This window comes from Oreochromis niloticus, linkage group LG3 (genome assembly GCF_001858045.2).
Source record: "Oreochromis niloticus isolate F11D_XX linkage group LG3, O_niloticus_UMD_NMBU, whole genome shotgun sequence".
NCBI lineage: Eukaryota > Metazoa > Chordata > Actinopteri > Cichliformes > Cichlidae > Oreochromis > Oreochromis niloticus.
This window is the reverse complement of record NC_031967.2, coordinates 19,651,024-19,663,070: the sequence shown is the minus strand read 5'-3', so window position 1 is coordinate 19,663,070 and position 12,047 is coordinate 19,651,024. Positions and strand designations below refer to the sequence as shown.

The 12,047-nt window shown below is 45.1% G+C and overlaps 1 protein-coding gene across 7 annotated transcripts in view; it reads left to right on the top strand.

The window, feature by feature from the left end:
- The first annotated feature begins 177 nt into the window (after positions 1 to 177).
- Positions 178 to 12,047, top strand: part of chd3 (chromodomain helicase DNA binding protein 3) — a 56,110-nt gene continuing 44,240 nt past the window's right edge. For 3 of the 7 annotated variants that reach the window (XM_019354191.2, XM_019354187.2, XM_019354185.2), the window contains exons 1-9: positions 494 to 1,108; positions 3,659 to 3,786; positions 3,891 to 4,079; positions 4,174 to 4,301; positions 5,849 to 6,087; positions 7,495 to 7,634; positions 7,780 to 7,909; positions 9,816 to 9,985; positions 11,675 to 11,944. In XM_019354191.2, coding sequence (XP_019209736.1) covers positions 946 to 1,108; positions 3,659 to 3,786; positions 3,891 to 4,079; positions 4,174 to 4,301; positions 5,849 to 6,087; positions 7,495 to 7,634; positions 7,780 to 7,909; positions 9,816 to 9,985; positions 11,675 to 11,944 — 1,557 coding nt within the window. In that variant the 5' untranslated portion in view covers positions 494 to 945. Of the gene's footprint in view, positions 375 to 492; positions 1,109 to 1,765; positions 2,021 to 3,658; positions 3,787 to 3,890; positions 4,080 to 4,173; positions 4,302 to 5,848; positions 6,088 to 7,494; positions 7,635 to 7,779; positions 7,910 to 9,815; positions 9,986 to 11,674; positions 11,945 to 12,047 lie in introns of those variants that run through there. The other 4 variants (XM_005454418.4, XM_025906151.1, XM_019354193.2 and 1 more) reach the window with 4 other exon arrangements.

Genomic DNA, 12,047 nt, shown 5'->3' with positions numbered 1-12,047 from the left:
CCATCCCCACCACAAGTAGTTAATTTTTTAAGCAATACAATCTGATGTAAGTCTGGGCATGGCTGCGGCAGATTTTCCCAACCCCCCTTTCTCACTCACTCTCTCCCTCTCTCTCTCTCCCTCTCTCTCAATCCCTCCCCAGCACTCACACACACGCACACTCTCTCTCACACACACATATACAAGCGCGTGCACAACCCTACTGCTGCTGCTGTTCCAAAATAATTTCTTTCCTTTTTTTTCTTTTTTTTGAAGCACAACGGTGGGGGCTCCGGAGAATATAAGGTGGCCATATTTGATAGATTTGTGTCGGGCTCTGCAATGCAGAAAGCGAGAGTTGTTGCGTGTGATCTGGCAAGTGACAGTGACACCAGGCAAGTCTGTCGGATTCGTGACTGATCCGGACTTGAGGGGGTGGGGTGGGGGGATAGAGAAAGAGAGAGCGAGAGAGAGGGAAAAAAGAGAGGAGGGAAGGGGGGGTCAGAGAGAAAAGAAACAAACAAGTAACAATGTAACTTACATGCAGTCACACACCCCTTTTTTTTTTTGCTCCTTGTAACAATGTGTACGTTTTTGAGGAGGGAGGGGGCGCGCGGAGGGAGAAAGAGAGAAGGAGAGAGATAGAGAAAGGAGGAGGGGGGTGCGTTCTGAAATAATATAGTCAGCCATTTTTTATGTAAGGGGATTTTTTTTTTCTTATTGGGGGGGTTGTTAAAAAATAAATATAAGAGGGCGGCCATCTTTGTTGCTCTGCCTTGGTGTAAAATATTCCAAAACGCCCCCCACTTTTTCCTGAGCCGATTTGAATATTAAATAAATATCATATAATCGGACAAGAACGCGCTTTTTTCTCCCCCTTTCTTCTTCTTCTCCTTCTTCTTTCTCCCCCCCTTTTTTTTTTTTTTTTTTTTGAAATACAAGGACGGATCCAATGACAGGGATATAATGTCCTCTCCTCTCCGGTCCTGTGAGGAAGACGAGGGCATGGTGGTTAATTCCGAGGGAGGAGATTTTGATGAAGAAGACGACGACGGGGACCTGGACGAGAACGCAAGCGACATAAACTCGCCGGCGGCGCCTCGGGAAACTGCAACACCAGCCGCGCCAGGTACAGTAAAAAACGGGAAACTGGCGGACAGGTCGGGAGCGCGCACACGAAATAAGAAATACACACACTCACGCGCGCTTTTTTTTGCTGCTTTTCTTAGAGGCACAAATATAAGATAGAAAAGCGCGTGATGGAAGTGTCCGAAACCCGCAGATCTTCTTTTTTAATCCCCCCCCCCCCCCCCCCGCCTCCTCCAACACATCCCATCCAGGTCCACATCGGTACAGTAGAAAGCTGCGAGATCTCGAGTGCGCGCAGACAACAACAACAACAAAAAAGAAAGAAAGAAAGCCTCCTTTGACACTTTTTCCTTCCTCTTAAAAAAAGCCAGCCGCACTCAGGCTGCTGTCCTGTTATGGCAGCTATACGTTGCTGTAGGTGCCATATTTGCAGCTGCGAGAGCGCGCTGTGCAAGCACAAGTCCAGTTTGCAACAAAAACGCCACAAACTCACACACACAACCTACTGTATATGTGTTTCTGCTGTGTTGTTGTGTTTTGCACTTTGTCCTCACTCCACTTCCTCTTTGCGTCTAGCACATCCCGAGCAAAAGTTTAAACTGAACTTGGCACCGCTGTTGGGGCTTTGCCTCCCCCCCTCACTTCGTCGCAATCTCACTTCACAGCCGTGAAAAGTTGTTGAAAAGAAAAAAATAGTCCCTTGCTTTTTTTTTTATTGGTGGGGTTCTTGGACGTGCAGGACTTGCAAATTGTTTTTAAAAAGCAGAGGTCTGCGGGGGTAATGAGGTCGCCCTGAAGGACTGGCACACACGCTAACATGGACTCTCCTCTTGGCCGGAGGCTATGTATATATCTGATAGCCGTCTGGGGAGACGATGCAGTCATAGAGCCGGGCGGAGAGTGTGTGAAATCGCGGCGAGAGGCATAAACTGCCTGGTTGTCGCTGTGACAGGTCAGGACAGGACAGCACTGCCCCGCACGCCGCTCGTTTTCTTGCAAAGGTGCCTATTGTGCGGACCTGCTCGCTCGTTACCCGTATTAAACGTCTATTATCGGGCATGTTTGGTGCCTCGGAGCTGGGTGTTAGTGTGTCTGTGTCTCATTCTGTTTCTTAACCGCCCCCTTTCGCAGCAGCAACATACAAATATTGATCGCGTCAGGCGATTAATGACTAAATGACATTCTGGAAGTTTCTGTGGCAGTGAACTTGCACGGGGGGGGCAGTGAAAGTGAAGGGTGCAGAGAGTGGAGGCTGGTTAACCACACTGCAACAGTGGAGATCAGATGCACGGCTGAAAGCTGCCGTCGTGGGCTGTACTGTGAGCTCTGGTTTGGATGTGACTGAAGCACAGAGTTAAAAGTCAGCTCGGAGCTCCGAGTGTCAGGACGGCAGCCTGCACAAATCATCCCACTGCGCTCTTTTTTTTTTACTTCATTAGCTCGAGGGCTCCGTGGACCTGCTGTCACGCAGTGCCAGACAGATAAATTAGTGTCGAGGCCTCCCGGCGGGAGGACCTTAACCCCATCGCGACCTTGTTTCCAGCAGCGGTCACAGCGGTGGTGGTCGGGGGCCTGAGGGGAGAGAAGTCGTTCCAGTTCACCGCTCCGGCGGCCTCTGAATCACCGAGCCCCGCGTGCGTGCCGCTGCCGCCCCCGGCGTGCGTTCGGCGGCTGCACGCTGCACGCAGACGGGGGAAGTGGGGTTGGCTGGTGGACGGGGTGGGAGTGAGGAGGAGGAGAGTGGTGGTGGTGGTGAGGGGATGGCTGTTGCTGCTGCTGTTGCTGGTGGTGGGGGGAGCGCACACCAACAAAGGCAGGCAGACAATAAAAGCCGACAAATCGCAGCCTGTGAAACGGGACGAGCGGCTGGCGGCGACCGCAGCCCATATTTTGGTCATGCTTCAATGCTTTGCTGCTTTCTCCGTGAAGCCCGGGCTGCTATCTGCCTTCGTCTTCCTGTGTTTCTCTTGTCATTTCCAAGCCAGGTCGGGCTGCAGGTTAAATTGCTTTCTCCCCCCGTGGCGATGTTTCCCACGTACAATCGGGAATAACTGGCCTGACATTTTCAGATCTTTTGCCACATAATGTCCGCTGGTTTCAGTTGCTGCACAGTGGCACAGACCCCTCTGAGCTATCTGAGGTTTTCAGACTATTTCTTCCCTGAAATAAAAGTTTTATAAATTTAAATCCTCCCTCAACTCATCAGGATGTATCCATTGATTATCAGCAACAACCCCACCACCACCACTTCCTCCCCCAGGGCTCTTTTTTTCTTTTTAACAAGGGTAATGATCACCCTTTGCATTGCCATAAACCAATTACATCCCCAGGCTGCAGCAACCGGCTGTCAAATCTACTTAGAGCCCTCTGACAAACTATCTAATTTAGCATGTGTCACAATTCAGACAAGGTCAGAGGTCAGCAATGCCACTGTGTGGCTATCGTGCAGCTTTGTTGTGTGCAATTATGTTCAGCGGGGATTAGCGGGCTTGTCGGGGAGCGTTTTGAGAAGATTAATGTTCAGCTGATTCTGATAGCTGTCTTTTCTTCCACGCTTTCTTTAACCCTCTCTCTCTCTCTTCCTCCTCAGAGGAAGAGGCAGAGCTATCAGACAGAGAGGTCCCGCTGAGGAAGAAAGGCCGGCCGAAGAAGAAGAAGGACACGAAAAAGAAAGACAAGGAAGGGAAACCTGTCAAAGCAAAAAAACGCAAGAAGATCGTGAGTTTCCTCGGCCTGTGGATTTTGGAAGTTTGACGACTACATTACAGCGTCTTAACTGCTCTTCTTCCTTTTTTGTTTTTCATCTCTCGCTGCATGCACAGGACAGTGATGTAGAGAGAGACTCGGATAGAGAAAGAGACTACGGCGAGAACTCGGACAGCATTGCCAGCGACTATGGATCTGGTGAGAAAAAGAAAAAGAAGAAACATAAAGAAAGGAAAGAGAAGAAAACCAAGAAAAAGAAAAAAGACGACGGGGATCGAGACAGCAGTCAGGAGGAAACAACGAAGGTAAAGACGTTTTCGCTTGACTCCCCAAAACCCCACCAGTGATCACTGACGAGTCCACCCTTGTTCACGGTCTGATGCTCTGCTTTCTTCTCAGCAACCGTTAGAACAGAAGACCTCGGCCCAGCTGGCGAGGGAGTGGGGCCTGGAGGATGTCGATCACATCTTCACAGAGGAGGACTACAGGGAGCTCACCAACTACAAAGCCTTTAGCCAGTTCATGAGGTACGGCCTGCTCTTTGTTCTCACGTGGGTGGGTGACATCAAGACAGCTAAACCTTCCCCAGTAGCCTTCACAGATTAGGTTTGCTGGATGGTTAAATAGGTTCAGACCCCTCACTTCTGATGAGCTGTCGTCAGGTGGAAAAAAGGTGCTTGACATTAGAATTTCTCTCGCTTTTAAGGGTAAAAGACGAGTAAGAGTGCTGACGTCCTGTGGGAACGTTTGTCTGGAAATGTCGTGTCATTACGCCTGTATTCAAAAGACATTAGTTCCCCACGCACGCTGTGAATTTGCACTGCAGGGATGCAGTTTGGAAATCTTTTGATTCAAACTTCTGTTTGAGCTGCAGAGCGGAGTCAGATCCCCGTTAGCTGATCTGATGGGAGTGGAAGTGCTGCTGCTAACTATGTGGATGTTGACAGTGTGCTTATGGCTTGTTGTTTTTATTCTTTACTCCCCCACAGTGTCTACATCTACTGGTAAGCTTACTGTAACTGCTCAGCTCATGTGATGAGGCTGGTTAGGAGAGTGAGGATTCCTCGGCTTGGCTGGCTAACTTTTACGGAGCTCAGGTGCTTGAAGGTCTTGATCCCGAGCAGCTGTGGTGATACGGATGCCCACCTGGTCTGTTGTGGTGATGACAGAGCTGAGCCTCTAAGCAAAGCCCTTACCTGGCGTCTAGCTGACAGACAGAAAGGAGCTTTATGTGAAATATTTCTAAACTTGAGGAGAAGCTTGTTCATCTTGGAGATGCTCTGAGTTAAGGTGCCTCATGGCTTTCGTGGTGAGGCGTATTTTGGGCTTGGTGACCGCAGGCCTGATCCAAGATGTCTTGAAGAGATTGTATCTTATGACTGAAATGCTTCATTATTGTCCCTAATCTGTAGGCGGTGGCTAGAGACACAGAGAGGGGAGATCTAGTCAACTCTGTTTAGACTTTTGCCCCCTGGGACAAGGACCCAGATAAGCAGTAGAACGGATGGTTAGATACAATAGAAACATCAATAAACGTCCATATATGGTTGATTCTACAATACAAGTGCAAATGAAACAGTGTCACTGAAAGGAATTGAACCTATTAATACCAAATGAACCTTAATAATAATAATAATGTCAAAATAATTTGATACTTTTTGGTGAAACTGCTTCCTCTTTAATTAAGAAGCGCTCCTTCTACTAAAGCTGCATGTTAGCACAGGCGCCAGTAGCCTGGGTTGACTACTATTACTTGTTTCTGTCCCCCTGTGGCAGCTGTGTCTTTATCATCCCAGCTTTGTATAAATGAGACACCAGCCCCCGTGTTACATGTAACACTGTGTCAGCAGCAGCCTGAGCCTCGGTCTCTGGGGCTGACTCATACCTGCTTTGACTCTGATAAGTAATGTGTAATGCCCAGCGCCTGTTTATGTTGGAGAGCTGTTCAGCCAAATTGTCTGCAGCTGGTAGGAAAGCTAATTGACAAATGAACCTGCTGATTGCCGCTCTTGATGGAGGTGAAAGTTTATTAATTCTGGTAATGTGGTTTCACTCTCACAACGCTCTCTCTTAGGCCGATGATCGCCAAGAAGAACCCTAAGATCCCCATGTCAAAGATGATGACCATCCTGGGGGTCAAGTGGAGGGAGTTTAGCTCTAACAACCCCTTCAAGGGCAACGCCGCAGCTGTGGCGGCGGCGGCTGCTGCCGCTGCCATCGCTGTTGCCGAGCAGGTCTCTGCAGCGACCGCCTCACCTGAACCGCCACCTCAGCCTCCACCTATTAGAAAAGCCAAGACAAAAGAGGGCAAAGGTCTGTAGTCTTCCCGTTCCTGTACTAGGACCAGGGCAATGAGATGTTTTAGAGGCACATGATGAACACAGCAGATGTTGACCGATGTTAGGTTTACAGAACTGCGCAAAAATGTTGAGCCACCCCTCATTTCTTTAGATTTTGTTTCCAAGGAGCCAGATTTTTATGTAATTGTTTTTAAGTGGTCTTGAGCAATAGTTGTCCAGAGTTTCTGAAAGTATTTCAAAATCTCTCTTTGGAAACAAACTTTTAGTTTAATCCTTGTTCCTGATCACTTTCAGAGAAATGCTTTTATTTGTTTGTTTAAACTACTTAACACTGAGCTGTGGATCATCAAGCTTAAAAAGGCACCTAACTCGAGGGATGAACCAGCGTCGTGTCTACACATAACAGACAAAGAACCAATTTAAAATTTTATCTTTAGGCACTTTTTTTTTACAAGCATCTTGTCACAAAAAAAATTTATTTGTCCCCATATCTTTATTTGAATCTACAATAAAGATCACACAGTTGCACAGACATAAAATAGTAATTTTTTCACCAATGAGGAGATTGACAAAGAGGTATTAGCTGAAAACTTAGCATATCTCAGCATGGTGTGGAGTGTGTCTTCCACTTGCCCATGAAACTACAAACGGATGCCAGAAGGAGAGGTGTCAGGGCAAAATCTACAGCAGATGGACAGTATCTGAAAGTCGTGTCCTTAAGAAACAGGTAAAACAGTCACAAAGATCTGAGTGACAAACGGTGTCAGTGTCAGCTGTCTGTCAAGAAACCATTTTTAAGGAAGGGAAGCAGGGAGAAAAGACTGAGGTATGTCAAATTACACAAGAAAGCTGCATTTCACCCAGTGGTGTCGGAGATCTTGTCAAAATGAGTGGAGTTACCATTAGATCGTGCAATACCTGCAAAGCATCTGATTGGCAGGAGCTTCATTTTTCAGCATGACAGTGATCCAAAAAACGCTGCCAGTGCTGTAAAAACATACCTGGATAGAAAAACACACAGTGGAACACTATCAGTCATGGATTGGCCTCCTCAGAGCTCGGACCTCAACATTATTGAAGCAGTGTGGGATCATTTTGACAGAGAACAGAACAAAAGGCAGAAACATCAGCCTGAAGATGACTTCAAGAAATTACACGAAAGCTGACTATGAGAGTTCAATAAAGGGGGTCATACCAAATATTGACTTTCAAACTGAATAGAAATATATTTCCATGTATGTTTGCACATGTTCCCATTTTCCTAGCAGAATCTAAGGGTATGAGGGGTGGCTCGAGACTTTTGCACATGTACTGTACATGCTAATGCACAGCAGTAAACTAATGCTAACATCTCATTTACCTCTATCCCTTTTCTGATACAGCTCACTGATACAGCTTCTTTGTTACGCTGTCTATCCAGGTCCAGGTTACAAGAAGCGCAGTAAAAGTCCTCGAGTTCCAGACAAGAAAAAGGCTTCAGCTGTAGCCAAAGCTAAAAAGATGGCACCCATCCGTATTAAATTATCACCTATCAGTGCCAAGAGGAAGAAGAGCTGCTCGGTGAGTCTGAAGTTTAGAGTATTCGTGATACACTGAATCAGTGGAAGTTAAAAACAGAGTCGCTCCCTTTTGTTTTCCTCTGTTTCTTGTTACCTGTCTTTCCTCCCTTCACTCACTGCCCCCGTGCTTTCTTGTGCTCTGCTAGAGCGAGGATATGGATGAGGACGAGTCTGAGCAGGAGGACTCCAGCGTTCACAGCTCCTCGGTTCGCTCTGACAGCTCTGGCCGAGTGAAGAAGAACAAGCGCGGACGGCCTGCCAAGAAGAAGAAGAAAAGTAAGCGCGGCCTGCTTGTTATACGTACAGCACATAATTATAAATGATGTACAGCCTCCCTGTCCACATCCATCTTACAGCTCCACTGTTAAGTTTACTTTGGCTTATTGGAATCCAAAGGAATAATGCAGCTCAACTCTTCTGGTTCAGACAAGAATCTTCTCTCTTTGCTGATAAAAGCGTATTTAAAAGGATGAACCTGAGCTGGGAAACAGTATTAACAGCAGTGGAGCGATCACTGAACTGTGTGGGGGATGAGATAGGTAGAGGATGAAGGTGCTTCCAGCTGCAGATGAATACAGTTACAGTCTGTATACTCTATATATTTAGCAGCTATTTAACAAAACATATTCCGATTACAGGAGCTTGGTTAAAATGGAGACAAAGTGCAGATTTGAACAAAAATATTGCACAAAGTGAATAACTAGTCTTTTTATAGCCTCTATTTATAACCCAAAACTGGAGATGCATAAACATAAAACATTAAAAAAATCAAAAATAAAATGTTGATTTTCAGTAGTCTGGAGTGCATGGACATCCCCAAACACTAGCTTCCTCCTTCCTTCTTAATGCAGCTGTCTTTAGTTACTTCTTAATGTGTCTCTCTGCCTTCAGTTGCGTGTTCAGGATGAGAAATGCGTGTTTGATCGGGTTGCGATCAGGTGATTGGCTCTGCTATTCCAGATGATTCCACGTGTTAATCTTCAATAAGCTCTGTTCACTTCAGAATTAATGTGGCTGCTTCTGTTTTCTGTCCCATCATCACTAAACAATAGTGCCCAGTGTCACTGGAAGCCACGTGTAAGCATTCATCACACTGCCTTTACCACATTTCACAGATTATGTTGATTATGAGCAGAAGGAGCTGCCTTCATAATTCTTTCTTCTGTTATTCTGGGGCACATAATTTGGTAAAATCTAACCTGAGCCTTTGCATATTCTGGGATAGCTTATGTTTGTTTGTTTGTTTTTCATTAAATCTGTCCTCAAGTTAAGATATGCTTACTTCCTGATATGTTTTCTCAGTTGGATGTTGACATTTCTTTACCATAGAAAGGATCCTATAATCATCCACAACTGTTGTCTTTCCTGGACATCCAGGTCTCCTTAGGTAGCAGAGCTCAGTTGCTCAGGCAACCATCTATTGTATTTTGCACCCTCTCATATGTTAGTTTATAGTATTAATCCCTCCCATTTAGTAGTTTCTTAAATTTGCCAAAGTTTGACTCTAATCTTGAAGTTGAACTAGTTTGTTTTGCACTGATCACATGCTGTGAGTTCACATCAACAGCTTACAAATGCAACTATTGGAATAAAGAAAGACCTTTTACATTTCAATTAGTGAAGAAATAACATAAAAATATAACACACGCCTTTTTCTCAGTGATGAATGCAGTATTTTGTTCAACTCCCCAAATGCAAACTGAGACTCTGCACTTAATCCAAACTCATTACATGTGTTTATAATGTGCATGTGTTTTGATATAAAGATAAAATAACAAAAGCTGCATCCATAGGCTAAATCTGACTGTTGTCACGTCTGATAGCGTGATTTCATTTTGCTAAGAAGGCCAAAACTTGATCATTCTGCATTACAAGCATGCAGATGTGCTGCAAATCCGATCATCTTCAAGTGTTTCACTTGCATTTTTCAGTTTTTCTTTCAGTTCTGAAATAGTTCAAACATGCAGCACGTACCTAAAACTTCACCCCATGTTCTTGAAAACGTCACGTACATCTCTCACATTTGACTGCACTTGTTTTAAGTTACACGTGAAACTGCATGGTTATAGTTGGAAATGAAAAATAAGCAGTTCAGTTATTTGGGGTGAAAAACACAGAAATGGTTTGTGACCTTTTGTCGGTGCTTGTCAACTCGCCCTCTGCTTACTATCTCCCTTCCCAGGTGAAGAGGAAGGGGATGGCTACGAGACCGATCACCAGGACTACTGTGAGGTGTGTCAGCAGGGCGGGGAGATCATCCTGTGCGACACCTGTCCTCGAGCGTACCACCTCGTCTGCCTTGAGCCTGAGCTGGACAAGGCCCCCGAGGGCAAGTGGAGCTGTCCTCATTGTGTAAGTACAACTGCGCAGGAGCACATCTGCTCCTGTTTTTTATTTTCCTGTCTCCTTTGCATTGTTTTTATTCCATAACTTATCTCCAAGCTGTGTGGCTACCTGAGCTGCAAAACACCTGTTATTGTTAGTTAAAGCTTGTTTTCATTTGTTTGGAGGATCAGATGAGTAGAAACCCAGAAATCTGAGCGGGGAAGTGGCTACGTGCAGACATCCTGCCTCAACAAAAAACTGTTGCCAAATGTGGGTGTAATCTATTCAGCAATGGCACAAATATTGCTCTGTGCTAATTTCTAGATGCTGTGAAGTCTTGGTATCAGATCTCTGAGATGAGTCAGTTAAGGTGCTGTGAAACTGCTCACGAAATTGCTGCAGGAGCTTTGACAGAAAACACCTGCAGTCATTAAATCCACTGTGTAGAATTTTATGTGATTGTTTTGACTGGTTTAGCTTTTTAGTTTGTTTATGAGTCACTTGTTTTTATCTGTAGGGATGACCTGGTATTGATATCGAAAGTGTGAACAAAGTGAGCGATACTTGTGTTTAAATGTCATTTAGCTAACTGACTGGAGGAGTGGAGAAAAAGAGGGAAAGGGCATGCACTGGTGACAAACAGGAAGCTGAAAAGAAGCTTTTTACCTGCTGTTTTTTCAGTGCAACTCTCAGGTTTATCTGAGTCAAGTATCCCTGAATGCCAAGAAGTGGTAGGCTGGCATCTAATTTGAAGGAGAGCTATATCAAAGCAGTATAACTGTCACACTCAAGGTGTTTGTTGATGTGCTAGTGAGATACCTACACTTTGAAAGGTTTGGGGATTTTTTCTGGTCCTGTTTTTTGGAAAGTTTCGACTCCCCCGAGCAGGTGCTATAAGACAGTCAAAATTTCCACTTCATTAATCGTGAACATTTCAACAATCAAAACAAATGCCATGTTTTAGATATGTATGCATTATTCAAAAAGCAATGATTTGTAATGCCGTGTAACCATTCTACAGTGTGAAAGTCACTGGTTCTTGCAAATAAACAATTTCATATTCTCATTATATTCTGCACAGCAAGGCGAAAAGCTGCTTGCTTTTCTCTGGAGTGTTAGCTCCCTATATGTCACCAGGCTACATTTACAAATTGGCCAATGCCGGTTTTAATATTGTACTACAGTAGTTGCCAAAGCTGTGTTTTATATAAGATTGGGTCTGTAGTGACTGAGATAGCAGACATTTACTTTAACAGTCAGTGTTGCACAGGGATAGTAGACCCCAAATATGGGTTACGTACTGTAGCTGTTACATAAATCAGGTATTTCTTTTTTTAACCTTTATTCACCCAGAATAGGCTCACTTGGAGCAGTGATCTATTTTTCACAAACTCCATCCTTCACAGTCACGGAGGCCTACTTAAAACAGCACCTGAGCAGCTCCAGCAAAGGTCCTTCTCCCTCTTATCTTATGTCTCACAATCACATTCCCACTTAAGGCTGTAAGAGTCAACGGGAGCCAGGACTCTCAGTGCAATGAACAGCTGGCAACATCAGCAGATTACATTTTTTCTTTAATCTCTACTGCGAGTCATTAATATGTAACCACAACATTCTCAATAAGCATCTTGTGGTTGTTAAAAGCTCCTTTTACTTCAGGATGTGTTCAGGATGTTCTTCAGTTTAACAGTTTTGTTTTCGCTCGCTTTCTTTCAGGAAAAAGAGGGAATCCAGTGGGAAGCAAAAGACGAAGACTTTGAGGATTTTGAGGAGGACAGCGAGGACAGAGTGATATCAGAGGTCGGCGTGAGGGTCGCCACTGGGGCGGAGGAGGAAGATGACGACCACATGGAGTTCTGTCGGGTGTGTAAAGACGGAGGTGAGCTGTTGTGCTGCGACACCTGTACGTCTTCCTACCACATCCACTGTCTGAACCCGCCGTTGCCTGAGATTCCCAACGGAGAGTGGCTGTGTCCACGATGCACGGTCAGTTGATGCTCTTGTCACAGTATTTTTTTTAATCTACACCTCACAGATTTCCATCCTCTTGCTTAAATAAACTGCCAGATGTGGTTTTAAAAATGCATTT